Here is a 16,704-nt window from a genome sequence, read left to right on the forward strand (position 1 = left end):
TTTCAGTAGAGATGGGATTTCACCACTTTGGGCTGGTCTCAAACTCGACCTCAGATGATCTGCCCACCTCGGCCTCCCAAAGTGCTGGGATTACAGGCGTGAGCCACCGCACCTGGCCTACATCTATTATTATTACTACTTTTTTTAACCAGCAATAAGATAGACATTGTGGAACACCAAGAGACCTAGACATTGTATATAGGGCTGTTCTGTTGCCCCTTTATTCTCTATACAAAACAGTATTATACACCTCTGCTTTGTTAGATTCCACCCTAGGCTTGTGAGATTAAATTTTAAAAATATATCTGAATAGAACCAAACCTCACCCCAATTTATGGGGGATGAAACAGAAAGAGAGCTTTGGCCAAACCAAGGCATGGACTTCCAAAGTGAGTGGGCTATAAACTCTGATATAACTTCTTTTAGGGCATAAGTAATTGGCAGTAATGACTTCTGGTGATAATCCTATTGCCTCAATTTAGGTGGGTTTTATTGCCAGCTTCCTTCTTGTTTGTTTGTGACCACTTTAAACAACAAGCTAACAAGAATTTTGGATAAAGATTTCTCACAGAAACTTTGCCAAGCACACATATTCTATTTCTTGTGATAATGTGAAATGTATCCTTCTAAGAAACATATATACGGATCTTGGTGAGATTTATTCTAGTATAATAGTTGACAAGAGTCACAATTTATTTTTATCTTTTGACCAAGAGTGACGGAAAAAATCATTAAATTAATGGTGAGTATTAGGGGGGCTTCAGGCCTATGAAGAAGAGCATGGCTAAGAGTCTTCTGGAATAATACCAAAATTCTCTGGTAGTATGACATTTTTTTTTCCATAAGAAAAGTGAAGAACTAAGGGGAAGTAATATTGTGTGTTTACTGTGTACCAGATGCTTATAGATATTATCTCATTTTGTGCTCTCAGTTACCTTTTGAAGAGTTGATGTTGTTATAAATTTTCAGGTGAGAAAGCAAACATCCCGAGGGGTTAAGTAATTTCCTGAATTTCGTATAGCTAGAAAGCATTAGATCTGACTCTCAGATTTTCAGTGGCCATGAATTTAGAATTAGAGGTTTCTTTATTTTTTTCTAAATTTATTTTATTGCTGTAAGAACACGTAACATGAGATCTACTGGCTTGATATTTTAGAGGTTTCTTTAGTATTTCTATATCAACAACTTTAGCCATTAATATTCATATGTTTGTAGTTTTTGAAATAAAGGAAAAATTAAGATAATTCTTAATATAAATTAAGATACTTCTTAGCATTTGAACAGATTTTCTTCCTTTTCATTGCTACAGAATAAAGAACTTAGTAAATATGAGATGTAGCAAATGAATTTACAGTTGTGTTCTGGAGAAATTTTTATTCTCACATGAGAACTTACTTTTGTGTGATTATAACAATTTACGTTTATTTCTTCATTTCCTAGTTTGTAAAACTGTAAGTGTTTTGACATATAATGAGTTAAAATGAAAAATAATGTTGGATTAATGAAACTATAATAATTAAATAGCCTGTTAGATAAAAACAATTGATAACTGTTGAAAGTAGTTGAAATCTGAAGATATTATACTCTCATTTTTAGATATTCTTTTTAGCCTATAATCATAGCAAGGTGAAAGGAAAATAAACAGATGATGTAAGCCCTGCCATTGGCCTTAAAATCTAATTAAGATAAATACATAAAAGATAAAAAAACACTTGCATAAGCAAATACGAATCAATAATATGTAAGCCCTATCTGGTGGAAGGAGTTAGAGTAATTCAGAGTTTAGTGTTAGATAGGGTTAATCATGGAGAGACTAAGCTTTTTTTTTCTCTGTTGGAAATCGCTGTTCACACTCAGTTGTGTGCCCAGTTAAAATGACTTGCACTCTTTATCTGTGCAACAAACAAATGACTTTAGTTACTTGCAGCTGTTGTACTTTCCGGAAAAAAGGGGCTTCTCACAAAAAGCAGACTAGTGTTAAATCCTTGTTGTTCCTAGTGTGGTCCCAGGACTGGGAGCACTAATAATTGCCTAGGAGATGATTAGAAATACAGAATCTCAGGCCCCACCCTAGACCTACTGAATCTGAATTTGCATTTTAACAATGGTACCATGTGATTTCTTTGTGCATTAAAGTTTGAGAAGCATTGTGTTAGATCCTGATCTTGTTATGTCCTATTTGAAATGGAAAAGTAATTTCATAAATATTTTTGTTTTCTAGTGGCATATTTTGTGTGTACACAGTTGAAAGTTGTCAGAAATGACAATCAAGTACCTAAACTGCTTTACCTCACCACGACAAATGAGAGTGGAGTGTTCATTACTGGTGAGTAATTTCTTTGTGTATATTATTAGAAATATATTTTCTCTTCCCTAGAATTCTTCAGTACATATTAACTTTTACATAATAACATTCAACTACAAGATAGTTTTATTTTGACTTCCTTTATTACTATAAGAGTGTTTTAGCAAAGAATTTTTGGCCTGTGAAATACGTTGCTTATGGATTACTTACAAATGAGGCAATGATTTTGTGACTCAGTGGAAAATTGCATTTATATCCTTCAGTCAACTTTAATTACCGCTTGGCATAGAATGTAGATAATCATAAATTGCTTGATAGATTGAAGACCTGGTTAGGCCTGGTTTCATAATATGGATTCTGTTAACAATATTTTAAAATTCTAAATGAAAACAAAAATGAGTGTCGATTTTCAGCCCCAAGATCTTATGTTTTATTTATATAACAAGAGAGGTCTCATTACTTGTCTGCAAGTATATTATTTTTTCCCTATTTCCTCCAATAATAGGATCAAAACATTAAAGAAAAACGTTTCCAAATGAGAGAGTGAGGAAATAGTGTGGAGTGGGGTATTTACCAGATTGTTACCATGTTGGTAATTAAGAAATGTGTTAAAAGAAGAATCCTAGGAAAGGTGTAACATACATCTTTGTCAATGCATATCTTATTTTATAAATACTATCAGATGTGAATATGGCACTTTTAAGTATGCTCTAAGAACATAAATTTAAATGCTGAGCCGTATTCATAGGACGTTTCATTCATACATGATGGCATAATTTCAGGTTAATTCGTAGTTTAAAAATTGATTATTTCAGAAGATGTCAACGATTTGGATAGTTAGAAAAATTCAAATTGTTAGTTTTTCTTCTTCCTGTGATTTTTAGCATCCTATAGCTAGCTGCAGTTTAGTCCACTTAAACTCGAATACACAGTGTGTCTGATTTCCTTCCTAGGATTTATTTACTGTCTTTGGATAATTATCTGCTACATAGTGAATAAGTGAACTTGACTGTTTTTTCTTGGTAATAAAAGAGGAATTGTTTTAATAGTAAACCGTTTTCATACAAAAATATTCATGCATATTGTTACAGTGACATTTTTATTTCTCATTTTTTATGATTTACCCTTCCCGCGAGGAGGTCATAGAGGCCAGCCGTATACGTATGATGCCAAGGTAAAAAACTTTATTCAATGGATTAGAACAAAGTCCGATTCCGGGGAACAGAAGAATATGGTTATTGGTGGATATTACCCCTATCCACCAGTGCCAGAGACATTTTCCAAGTATAGTAGTTCTATTAAAGGTACTAATGTAATTGCCAGTCCTTCTAAATGTGTTTACATTTTATACATATGGCTTATGCTATTTCAATTAGTCATCTTTATTCTTTTCTTTTATGGGAGTGAACTAAAGTTTAACAACATTCACCGATAATAGCTTTGTCTTAATGCAGATCTAAAAATACATGTCACGTATTTTCTATATAGTTTTCCCTATATCTCGCATGGTAGTTTAAAGATTAATATTTTGATTTTATCAGACTGGAAGAAAAGAGAAAACATAGAAGATAACCAACTGGAGATATAGGTTGAGTATTCCTAATCCAAAAGTCCGAAATCTGAAATGTTCTGAAACCTGAACCTTTTTGAGTACTGAAGTGACACTCAAAGAACTACCCATTGGAGCAGTTCAGATTTTGGAATTTTGCATTAGGGAAGCTGAATTGCTAAGTATAATACAAATATTCCAAACTTTAAAAAAATCAAAATCTGAAGTATTCTGGTCCTGTATATCAGAGAAGGGATGATCAGCCTATAAATATCTTGATTTAATGTCATTGAGAACACATCTGACCTTGGTGTAGATCTCAATTACTAAGATGTTCTACAGAAAGACTAAACATATCTAAAGGAGACACTGGGTAATTTGATATTTAGATACTGACAACTGTATTATGCTACTGTGGAATGATATATATTGTGTTTAACAAAATTGAGTGCTACCTTTAAATATAAAATGATGCCAAAATAAATGAGATGCTGAATTTGGAATTGAAGTACTGATGAAAAGCCTACTATTAATATACTTTTTAGTAGAATTAATATATGACAGTTGAAAAGTTTAACACAAGCGTGTTCTTTTTAAAAAAGCTATGAGATAATTGCACGATTTTGGAAAAAAAAGAGAAACTTTAAAATGCTGACCTATCATCATCTAAATATTGGCATCCTCTTATACATCATAATGCTAACAATATGTAATAGTGTTTGAAATAATTAAAATGTGTTTTTCTATGCAGTGACTAGGCAACACTTTATAGTTTGAAATATAATATGTAAATTGCATTTAATATGCAAAATTTATTTTGCAAATGAAGGGTACAGAGAGGAAGCCTGTATTCAAATTTAACTGATAAAAGTATTTTGCCTATTTCACAAAATTATATAAAAGGATGCCAGATATAAACACAGTGTCTCACAGTTAAGTTAATGTAGTAAGTTTATAATTTTGTGTTGTGAAATTACATTGCAAATCTAATTCTTATTTTTATCATTTCAGTTCTTTAAAACTTACAATTTTCTTGGACTTACTCTTTTGCAGTTGAGTCGCTCTTGACAGCTATAAGTGAAGTCAGGAAGGAGATTGAAGACTTGCAGTATAGGGAACAAAAGCGCATTGCAATTCAGGGGATAATTACTGCTATAAAGTATATCCCCCATAGCAGTGCGACTGAAAGTGCCTCAGCATCAGAAACACTTCGGGTATGGTGCCAGAGAATTAATAGTATTTCTCTGAAAGCACTGTGATCATGATTGCAATTGGTACCTTTTACATTTTATTCAGAACTCACGTGTATTGACTCTTAATAATGTAAGCCTAAGAGAAAACATTAGGTTGGTGCAAAAGGATTTGTGGTTTTTGCCTGTAAAAGTAATGGCAAAAACCGCAATTCCTTTCGCGCCAACCTAATATTTTTAGTTTTTTGTTTGTTTCCTTTTTGTGTCATTTATTTGGGGGCAGACTAGGCCAATAATGATTACAGACTCTGACATTTCCCAAGGCCCTCAAAACTTGGTATCCTGTTTTTGCACTCAGTGTAATTTGAGGCTATCATGGGTGTTTTAAATTTCTAGGTGGTATCTATGACTATATTAATTTCCTACCTTTTGTCCAGGCCAGTACTACAGGAAAGCTTTCATGGGAAGTTTTCTCTATATCTGGCATAGTAGTCTTACCCAGGTTCTATAACTCTTCTAGAATAAATAGTTTAGTATTATAGAAGACGCCAGTTCTGGAATCTCGGCCCAATCAAGACAAACAAGTTAACTTTTCCCATGAGTTTATCTTTTTAAAAACTATATCTAGGACTATTCCTATTTATATGGAAATAAGTATTTAATCCAGCTTTTCAGATAGTAGTATAAGAAGGACTTATGTTTGTCTTCCTTTTAAAAAATATTTTATTAGCAGATGGATTAGATTTAATCATTTTTATAAAAGCACTGTTATGATTGAAAAGTTTTGCCAGAACTCTTGATTATGGAAAATGAATAAACTAAAATTGTAGTCTTTTATGAGATTAATGCTTGTGAATTAGCATAAAATGTTTTCTTTAAATTATTGGTTTTAGAATGCTAACAGACCCTCGACATCTCAAGCAGCTAGAGTAGAAATTCAAGAAAGAAATGGTAAACGGCATCAAGATGATGAGCCTGTGAATTCTCAGTATTTCCAAACTACATCTACAAATTTGAGCCTCAGCAATAAAATAAGAATTCTTCAAGGCCCACATGCTAATCCGTAAGTCATTTGTATTAATTATATGTAAAGTATATTTTTTCTTTTGGTTTATCTCTACCCTGTAAAATAAGCAATTATCGTAGAAGCTGTATTAATTTGTTAGGGCCCCCATAACAAAATACCACAACTGAGTGGCTTAAACACAGAAATTTGTTGTCTCAAAGTTCTGGAGGCGCCGGGCGCGGTGGCTCACGCCTGTAATCCCAGCACTTTGGGAGGCCAAGGCGGGCGGATCACGAGGTCAGAAGATCAAGACCATCCTGGCTAACACGGTGAAACCCCGTCCCTACTAAAAATACAAAAAATTAGCCGGGCGTGGTGGCAGGAGCCTGTAGTCCCAGCTACTCGGAAGGCTGAGGCAGGAGAATGGCGTGAACCCGGGAGGCAGAGCTTGCGGTGAGCCGAGATCGCGCCATTGCACTCCAGCGTGGGCGACAGAGCGAGATTCCGTCTCAAAGGAAAAAAAAAAAAAATTCTGGAGGATAGAGTTCAAGATCAAGATGTCAACAGCATTGCTGCTCTCACGGATGCGAGAGAGAATCTGTTCAATGCCTCTCTCCTAGCCTCTTAGTGTGCTGACAATCTTTGACATTCCTTGACTTGTAGAAGCATCACCCCAATCTCTGCCTTCATATTCACATGGAGTTCTCTCTGTGTAGTGTCTGTGTCCAAATTTCGCCTTTTTCATAAGGATACCAGTCATATTGGATTAGGGGACCACCCTAATCCAGTATGACCTCATCTTTATCAGTAACATCTGCTATGACCCTATTTCCAAATAAGGTCATATTCAGAAGACCTGAGGGTTAGGACTTCATCATATGAATTTTGTGGGGACGCGACTCAACCCATAAGTCTGCCCTCTGGTCCCACAAAATTCCTGTCCTTCTCATATGCAAAATAGATTCACCCCATCACAACATTCCCAAAAGTCTTATCCCATAGCAGCATCAATTCTAATCCAAAATCTCATCTAAATCTCATATGGATGTAATTCATCCATCCATGATCAGGCTGATTTATCCTGGGGCAAAAATTCTTCCTCATCTGTATACCTATAAAATCAAACAAGTTATCTGTCCAGAATACAGTGATGAGATAGGTAAAGGATAGACACTCCCATTCTGAAAGGGAGAAATTGGAAGGAAAAGGGGGATCATGGGTCACAAGCAACTCCAAAATCTAACAAGGCAAATAAATTGCATTCGTTTTTAAGGCTTCAGAATTATTCTCTTTGTCACAGTCTTATGTCCTCTGGGCCCACTTGGGTAACATCCCCACTCCTACAACCCTGGGTGATGGCCCTACACTCTAGAACCAAGGAAATGAACCCACCCTTTGGAACTGAAAAGGGAGCCCTTGTCCTCTGAAACCAAGGAGGTAGTGTCACTCTCAAGGTCATTCTTCGATTTCCTTGAACAACAAGAACATTATAGCTTATATTTGCTCACCAGTTTTTTAAGCATGGGTCTTTACTACAAAACATCCATACATTATGAATTGTACATGACTGGAAGTTTTTGTTTCTTTAAAGTGTCAGGAAAGCCCAAACACTCCTAAAGCAGAGTGCAGAATCACTTTGGATTTTAAGATTTCAAAAATTCCAATCTTTTAGTGTGTGCCCAGGTGCACAGCAGTTTTTGGTTGTGAATAAGTAATAGGTAAAATTTTTAATTTATTTTTTAAAATTTTTTAACTTTTAATTTTTGTGGGTGCATAGTAAGTATATATATATTTATGGGGTACATGAGATGTTTTGATACAGGCATACAATTTGAAATAAGAATGTCATGGACAATGGGGTATCCATCCCATCAAGCATTTATCCTTTGTATTACAATCAAACTACACTCTTTTAGTTACATTTAAATGTACGATTAAGTTATTATGGACTATAGTCACTCTGATGTGCTATCAAGTAGTAGGTCTTATTCATTCTTTCTAACTGTTTATTTGTACCTATTAAACATCTTCACTTCCCCGCACCCCCCTACTACTCTTCCCAGACTCTGGTAACAGTCCTTCTAAACTCTACCTTTATGAGTTCAATTGTTTGATTTTTAGATCCCATAAATAGGTGAGAACATGGAATGTTCATATTTCTATGCTTGGCTTATTTCACTTAACATAATGATCTCCAGTTCCATCCATGTTGTTGCAAATCACTGGATCTCGTTTGTTATGGCTAAATAGTACTCCATTGGGTATATGTATCACATTTTCTTTATCCATTCATCTGTTGATGGACATGTAGGTTGCTTCCAAATCTTAGCTATTATAAACAGTGCTGCAACAACATAGGAGTGCAAATATCTCTTTGGTATACTGATTTCCTTTCTCCTGGGTATATACCCAACAGTGGGATTGCTGGATCACATTGTATTTCAATTTTCAGTTTCTTTGAGGAACCTCCAAACTGTTCTCCATAGTGGTTGTACTAATTTACATTCCCACCAACAGTGTACAGAGTTCCTTTTCTCCACGTCATCACCAGCATTTGCCTGTATTTTGGATTTAAGCCATTTTAGCTGAGGTAAAATGGTATCTATCCACAGCTTTTTGAGGGTTTTTGTCATGAAGGGATGTTGAATTTTATCAAACGTCTTTTTCAGCATCAAATGAAATGCTTGTGTGATTTTCATTTGCATTTCTCTGGTGATCAGTGATGTTGAGCACCTTTTCATGTGCCTGTTTGCCATTTGTATATCTTCTTTTGAGAAACGTCTATTCAAATCTTTTGTCCATTTTTGATTGGATTATTCGATTTATTCCTGTAAAGTTGTTTGAGCTCCTTATATATTCTGGTTATTAATAATCCCTTGTCAGATGGGTAGTTTGCAAGTATTTCCACCCATTCTGTGGGTTGTCTCTTCACTTTGTTGATTGTTTCCTTTGCTGTGCAGAAGCTTTTTACCTTGATATCATTCTATTTGTCCATTTTTGCTTTGGTTGCCTGTTCTTGTGGGGTATTACTCAAGAAATATTTGCCCAGACCAATGTCCTGTAGATTTTCCCCAATGTTTTCTTGTAGCAGTTTCATATCTTGATGTATTAGATTTAGGTCTTTAATCCATTTTGAGTTGATTTTTGTATATGGCGAGAGATAGAGTATAGTTTCATTCTTCTGAATATGGATATCCAGTTTTCCCAGCACCATTTATTGGAAAGACTGTCTTTACCCCAGTGTATGTTCTTGACACCTTTGTTAAAAATTAGTTCACGTTAGGTGTGTGGATTTGTGTGTTGATCAATTGAAATGATTGTATGGTTTTGATCCTTTATTCTGTTGATATGATATATCACATTGATTTGCATACGTTGATTAGGATAGCTTTGGCTATTCTGGGTCTTTTGTGGTTCCATCTAAATTTTAGGATGGTATTTTCTATTTCTGTGAAGAATGTCATTGGTATTTTGACAGGGATTGCATTGAATATGTAGATTGCTTTCAGCAGTATAGACATTGTAATAAATTGATTCTTCTAATACATGATCATACAGTATTTTTCCATTTTTGAATGTCCTCTTCAATTTCTTTAATCAGTGTTTTATAGTTTTCATTATAGACATCTTTCACTTGTTTGGTTATGTTCATTCCTAGGTATTTAATTTTATGTGTGGCTGTTGTAAATGGGATTACTTTTTTATTTCTTTTTCACATTTTTCACTTTGGGCATAGAGAAATGCTACTGATTTTTGTATGTTGATTTTGTATCCTGCAAGTTTAGTGAGTTTACGAGTTCTAATAGTTTTCTTGTGGAGTCTTTAAGTTTGTCCAAATATAAAATCATATCCTCTGCAAACAAGGATTATTTGACTTCTTCCTTTCCAAGTTGGATGCCCTTTATTTCTTTCTCTTGTCTGATTGCTTTAGCTAGGACTTCCAGTACTGTGTTTAATAACGGGGGTGAAAGTGTGCATCCTTGTTGTCTTCCAGATCTGAGGAAAGGCTATCAGTTTTTCCCCATTCAGTATGATGCTAGTTGTGGGTCTTTCATATATGGTTTTTATTATGTTGAAGTACATTCCTTCTATCCACAGCTTTTTGAGGGTTTTTATCATGAAAGGATATTGAATTTTATCAAATGTTTTTTCAGCATCAATTGAAATAATTGTATGGTTTTGATCCTTTATTCTCTTGATATGTTGAACCATCTTGGCATCCCAGGGATAAATCTCACTTGGTCATGATAAGAGATCATTCTAATATATTGTTGAATTTGGTTTGCTAGTATTTTGTTGAGGATTTTTGCATCAAAATTCCTCAGAGATATTGACCTGTAGTTTTCTTTTATGGATGTGTCTTTGTCTGGTTTTGTTATAAGGGTAATATTGGCCTTGCAGAATGAGTTTGGAAGTATTCCTTCCTCCTCCATTTTTTTGAATAGTTTGAGTAGGATTAATATTAGCTCTTCCTTAAATGTTTGGTAGAATTCATCAATGTAGCCATTGGATCCCAGGCTTTTCTTTACTGGGAGACTTTTTATTACAACTTCCATCTCATTACTTGTTATTGGTCTGTTCAGGTTTTGGATTTCTTCCTGGTTCAATCTTGGTAGGTTGTATGTGTCTAGGAATTTGTCCATTTCTTCTAAATTTTCCATTTCATTGGCATATAGTTGTACATAGTAGCCACTAATGAACTTCTGAATTTCTGCAGTATCAGTTGTAAAAGCTCCTTTTGCATTTCTAATTTTATTTGTTTGGATCTTCTCTCTTTTTTTCATAGTCTGGTGAAATGTAAGTTTTGTTTAACTTTTCAAGAAAGCAGCTTTTTGCTTCATTGATCTTTTGTATTGATTTTCTCATTTCAATTTTATTTATTTATGCTCTGATCTTGTTTTCTTCCACTAATTTGGGTTTGTTTTGCTCTTGCCTTTCTAATTCTTTAAGATGCATCATTAGGTTGCTTATTTGACTTTTTTGTTCTTTTTTGTTGGAAGCACTTATAGCTGTAAACGTCCCTCTTACTCCTGCTTTTGCTGTATCCCTTAGGTTTTGTTATGTTTTGTTTCTATTTTCATTTGCTTCGAGAAATTTTTCAATTTTCTTCTTAATTTCTTCATTGACACATTGGTAATTGAAGAGCATGCTGTTTAATTTCTATGTATTTGTATAATTTCCAAAAATCATTCTTGTTGTTAATTTCTAGTTTTCTTCCATTGTGAACACAAAAGATGCTGGATATTATTTGTTTATTTGAATGTTTTAAGACTTGTTTTGTGACCTAACGTATGATCTATCCTTCAGAATGATCCACGTGCTGAGGAAAAGCATGTGTATTCTGCAGCTGTTGGATTACATGTTCTGTAAATATCTATTAGATCCATTTGATCTACAGTGCAGATTAAGTCCAATATTTCTTTGTTGATTTTCTATCTAGATTTGTCCAGTGCTGAAAGTGGGGTGTTGAAGTCTCTAGCTATTATTGTACTGCAGCCTATCTGTCCCTTTAGCTCTAATAATATTTGGTTTATATATCTGGGTGCTCTAGTGTTGAGTGCATACGTATTTAAAATTGTTATATTGTCTTGCTGGATTGACTCTTTTATCATTATATAGTGACCTTCTTTGTCTCTTCTTATTGTTTTTGTCTCGAAATTGATTTTATCTGATATAAAGATAGCTACTCCTACGGTTTTTTTGGTTTCCCTTGACATGGAATATCTTTTCCCATCCGTTTATTTTCAGTTTACATATATCTTTATAGGTAAAGTATGTTTCTTATAAACAAAAGATCAATGGATTTTGCTGCTATGGGATAAGACTTTTGGGGATGTAGTGATGGGGTGAACCTATTTTGCATATGAGAAGGACAGGAATTTTGTGGGACCAGAGGGCAGACTTATGGGTTGAATTGTGTCCCCACAAAATTCATATGATGAAGTCCTAACCCTCAGGTCTTCTGAATATGACCTTATTTGGAAATAGGGTCATAGCAGATGTAACTGATAAGGATGAGTTCATACTTTCGTAGAGAGCTAAGTCTGGTGAAAGAGACAGACTTTTAAACCTGTAATTTCAGTATGATATGGTGAATGCCATGATAGAAGTTTATTCACAGTACTATAATAGCATATACAAGGGGCAGTTAGCCTTGGCAAGAGATCAGGGGAAGCTTCTTGTAGGAAATTATGCTGGAGCTAAATCTTGAAGGATGAGTAAGAGTTAACCAGGTAAATGAAAGGGACATAGGATTGTTCCAGGCAGAAAGAAAAGCATGAAGGTTTAAAGCACCATGGGGCTAATAAAAAACTATGAACCGAAATTGGAAAGGCAGGCCAGATTGTTTTCCATAATTTTTGAACAAAGAAAACATAAAAACTAGGCCATTGCATTTATTTTATTTTTACTTATTTATTTTTAATTTTTGTAAGTATATGTTAGGTACACATATTCATGAAGTACATGAGATGTTTTGATACAGGCATACAATGCATAATAATCACATCATGGAGAATGGGGTATCCATCCCCTCAAGCATTTATCCTTTGTGTTACAAACAAATTACACAGTCTTTTAGTTATTTTAAAATGTACAGTGAAGTTATTATGGACTATAGTCACCCAGTTGTGCTATCAAATAGTAGGACTTATTCAATCTTTCTATATTTTTGTACCTGTTAACCATCCATACCTCTCCCAAACTCCCCCACTCCCTTTCCCAGCCTCTGGTAACCATTCTTCTTCTACTCTCTATCTCCATGAGTTGGGCTGTTTTAATTTTTAGCTCTCACAAATAAGTGAGAACATGCAATGTTTATGTTTCTGTGCCTATCTTATTTCCACTTAACACAATGATCTCCAGTTCCATCCATGTCATTGCAAATGACAGGATCTTATTCATTTTAGGCCTAATAGTACTCCATTGTGTATATGTACCACATTTTCTTTGTCCACTCATCTGTTGATGGACTCTTAGGTTGCTTCCAAACCTTAGCTATTGTAAAAGCTGCTGCAACAAATATGGAAGTACAGCTATCTCTTTGATATACTGATTTTCTTTCTTTTGGGTATCTATGCTCAATTATATGGTAGCTCAATTTTTAATTTTTGTAGAAATCTCCAAACTTTTCTCCATAGTGGATATACTAACTTACATTCCTACCAACATTATACAGGGTTTTCCCTTTCTCCACATTCTTGTCAGCATTTGTTATTTGCCTGTCTTTTGGATTTAAGCCATTTTTACTGGGATGAGATGATATCTCATTATAGTTTTGATTTGGATTTCTCTGATGATCTGTGATGTTGAGCACCTTTTCATATACCTGTTTGCCATTTGTTTGTCTTTTTTGAGAAATGTCTATTAGAGAAATTTCATTTCTCATAAAAATGTCAAATCTTTTCCCCATTTTTCATCAAATTATTAGCTTTTTTCCTTTACAGTTTTGTTTGAGCTCCTTATATATTCTGGTTATTAATCCCTTGTCAGATGAGTAGTTTGCAAATATTTTCTCCCATTCTGTGGGTTGTCTCTTCACTTTGATTATTTCGTTTGCCGTGCATGCAGTAAATTTTAAATTTCTGTCATAAAGAATAAAAATATTATCTTCAGTTAATATTTAATAAAATTAATGCTCCATTTTATGGAATAATCCTTAAAATTTCAATCTATTGCAGTATTTGAGTTGTTTTATATATGGATATTTTTCATAATTATTAGTGTATTTAAATGTATTATTCAACAAACTTTACCTGTATATTTTCTAAATTTATTGAATTAGAATAAATTCTGAATAGAACCAATTGATTTGTTTTTCATTTGAGGCTCTTTTTATGATTGGTTATACTCTTCTTATCCTTCATAGAGTTGCTGTACCTCAACCAGGAGCTTCTGTACAAACAAAGGGAATTAAACCAGGCATGCCAAGCATCTTCAACCGTATGTTACTGTTTGTTGCCATTATTTATGAAAACTTTATGAAACATTATTCTATGAAGATTACTATTTAATTACTAAGCACAAGTAATACGAGCTTAGAATGTATGCTTTGCATATAGTAATATTAGCTTAGGTCACTGTCAAAAATGTACTGATCAATTTGGTATCATCCCAAAAGTGAAAGTAATTATAAACAAACTTACACTTATCAGTTTGTTTCATTAGTAATAGCATATCTCTTCAAATGTACTATTTTTAACAGAAGAATAAGTAGGAAGTTTAATTTTTAATTGACAACAAATATGGATATCTCTTAAAAGTAAATTGTATCTTCTTTCTTTGCTATTGGGTTGACTGGTTTGAACTTTGGCCTCATTTCCGAGGTGATTTCGTAATACAATTTTTTTCTGGTGGGGTGTCCATGGGGTGGTTTGGTTTAAGTCAGATCTTAGGTATCATCTCTCTGGATTAGACTTTTTAGCACCTTATTTCCTTGCTTTGCTTTTGGTGTTATTTTGTTTTCATCCTCCACCTAGACAAAAGTGATACTGTCGTTTTATTGAATACTACCTTGTTAAAGTTGATGTCTCAATGAACTTTTCCAAAGTATTTAAATATGACTTTTGTTGATTGTTACATGATATAAAATTGGGGCATTGTGAACAAGTCCATTCTAAACATTTTAAGTCTTTTTAGAAACGTAATACCCATCTGTGCTTACCTATTAGATTTATGTATGTGGGTTAGTTAATAATAGATTTTTATTCATTTCTCATGTCATATTCTAGATTGATTATTCTCTATAAGGCTGAATACTTTGTCCAAAAGTTTCAATGAGCACTTTAGATGATTTCAGTAAAAAATGTAATTTGGGGACTTAGGGAGAAAAATATTATTTTTTCCCAGCTAAGCATAATTTGAAATAAAAAAATGTTCCTCAGACAATGGATCTTGCCTGGACTCTAAATTGTAAAAATGAAGGAGAAAACCATAATTGTTCCCAGGTTTTGTGATTCTCTGTTTAATATCCAAGAAAGCAATTAAATTCTATTCTTCAGCTTGTCAACTTGGTGATTAAACTTCATAAAGATTTCTATATTAGCATCTGCTAAGATTATCCCCTCTCTTTTACCTGTAGAAGATAATATGGTACTTCTCACAATTATATAATAATAGTACCAGCCATTTATTGAGCATTTATGTGTCAGGCACTGTGCTAGGCTTTATGGACACATTTTGTTTATCCCACATGGAGTGGTTATTTGAAATTAATCTCATGTTTTCCTTCCTATTCCATGCTGTTTTGGAGAAAGCTCTTGTTTAGATGTAGTTAATCATTCACTTGCTAACTAAAGTTGAAAGATATAATTGATTGAGTCTTAGGCTAGAGAAAGAAATAAATCCAAGACTAGCCTGACAGACCAGTAGCAAAAAGAGGGATTGCCTTATGGTAAATCTGGCCAATTGAAAACCCAAAACAAAAGAAAAACATTATAATATAAGTGTGTAATCAAGCTGTAAACAAGAATGAAAAATCACCAGGTGCCAGAAACAAAAAAGGAATTTAAATTTAATAGTGAGTAGGATCCAAAACTAAAAATGTTCAAGGACATCTCAGAACTAGATAGAGGCCTTAATTTTCATGGGCTGGGGTATAATAACTACATGGGAAGGAGACTGCAGGCCACAGGCCTCCTACTTGTGAAGAAGTAAAACTAATGTAAAGTTGCAAGTTTGCAGAAGGGCAGAAAATTGTGACCATCAATGTGGAGAGGTATCAAAGAGCTTTCTGTATCTCCTGGGCAATGGATGAGAAAAAGTCATCTGAGAGAAAGTGGAATCCCAGACCTGTGCAGCATGGAAGTGTGGTTGCAGTTCACATGATTAAAATGGTGAGGCTACTGAACTAAGGAGTTAACACTAATATCTGGTCCAAAATCAGTGAAATCAAAACCCTAAGGTCTAGACAAAGGCAGTTGTGAAACTTCCTAAAAGAGATTTCTTGTAACCTAGGGTGCTTGGGATTCCCTTGGAAAACAATGTCTGCAGAAAATGGATTCATGGTTAAAAATTACAAACTTCCAAAGGAAATGAGCTACTACTGAAAGGCAATGTGATCAGATGTAACACATGGAAGAATTTATACCCCAGGAAGTAGAAATACTAGGCCAATCAGAAAGAGACTTTTAAACCTATTTTTATTATTTTTATAATTTTTTTATAGAGATAGTGTCTCGCTATGTTTCCCAGGTTGATCTCAAACTCCTGGCCTCAAGTGATCCTCCAGCCTCAGCCTCCCAAAGTGCTAGGATTACAGGTTTGAGCCACTATATCCAGCTCTAAAATAAACACATTTAAAAAGTTAAAGGAATAAATAAAAATCAGTAAGTCGGAAACAGATCAATATGAAGAAAAAATTGACATATGTGAAAAAGGTATCCATGCACACACTTATCAGTAGACGATGAGTAGAATAATAGATAAATGCAGATGAAGAAATAATTTAGTGTGTTTGGAGATACTTAGGAAATCACACCAGAGAGTGGTAAAGAGTTTAGAAAGGTGAAATATAAGTTGAGAGACATGGTGGATAGGATGAGAAAGTTCCATTTTTATCAATAAAGGTTCGGGAGGACAGAACAGAGATAGAAAGAAGCAGTATTTGAAGAGGGTATTTTTTCAAAATTATATATATATATATATATATTTTTAT

At 34.1% G+C, this 16,704-nt stretch overlaps 1 protein-coding gene across 2 annotated transcripts in view; it reads left to right on the top strand.

Annotated features, from left to right (window-relative positions):
* CXHXorf57 (chromosome X CXorf57 homolog) overlaps positions 1 to 16,704 on the top strand; it is a 75,363-nt gene that overhangs the window by 23,975 nt on the left and 34,684 nt on the right. Inside the window, exons 7-11 of one of the 2 annotated variants that reach the window (XM_025372430.1) lie at positions 2,222 to 2,326; positions 3,445 to 3,609; positions 4,908 to 5,068; positions 5,938 to 6,107; positions 13,918 to 13,991. In XM_025372430.1, coding sequence (XP_025228215.1) covers positions 2,222 to 2,326; positions 3,445 to 3,609; positions 4,908 to 5,068; positions 5,938 to 6,107; positions 13,918 to 13,991 — 675 coding nt within the window. The remainder of the gene's footprint in view (positions 1 to 2,221; positions 2,327 to 3,444; positions 3,610 to 4,907; positions 5,069 to 5,937; positions 6,108 to 13,917; positions 13,992 to 16,704) is intronic. The other variant, XM_025372431.1, reaches the window with a different exon arrangement.

This window comes from Theropithecus gelada, chromosome X (genome assembly GCF_003255815.1).
Source record: "Theropithecus gelada isolate Dixy chromosome X, Tgel_1.0, whole genome shotgun sequence".
In the NCBI taxonomy this organism is placed as follows: Eukaryota; Metazoa; Chordata; class Mammalia; order Primates; family Cercopithecidae; genus Theropithecus; species Theropithecus gelada.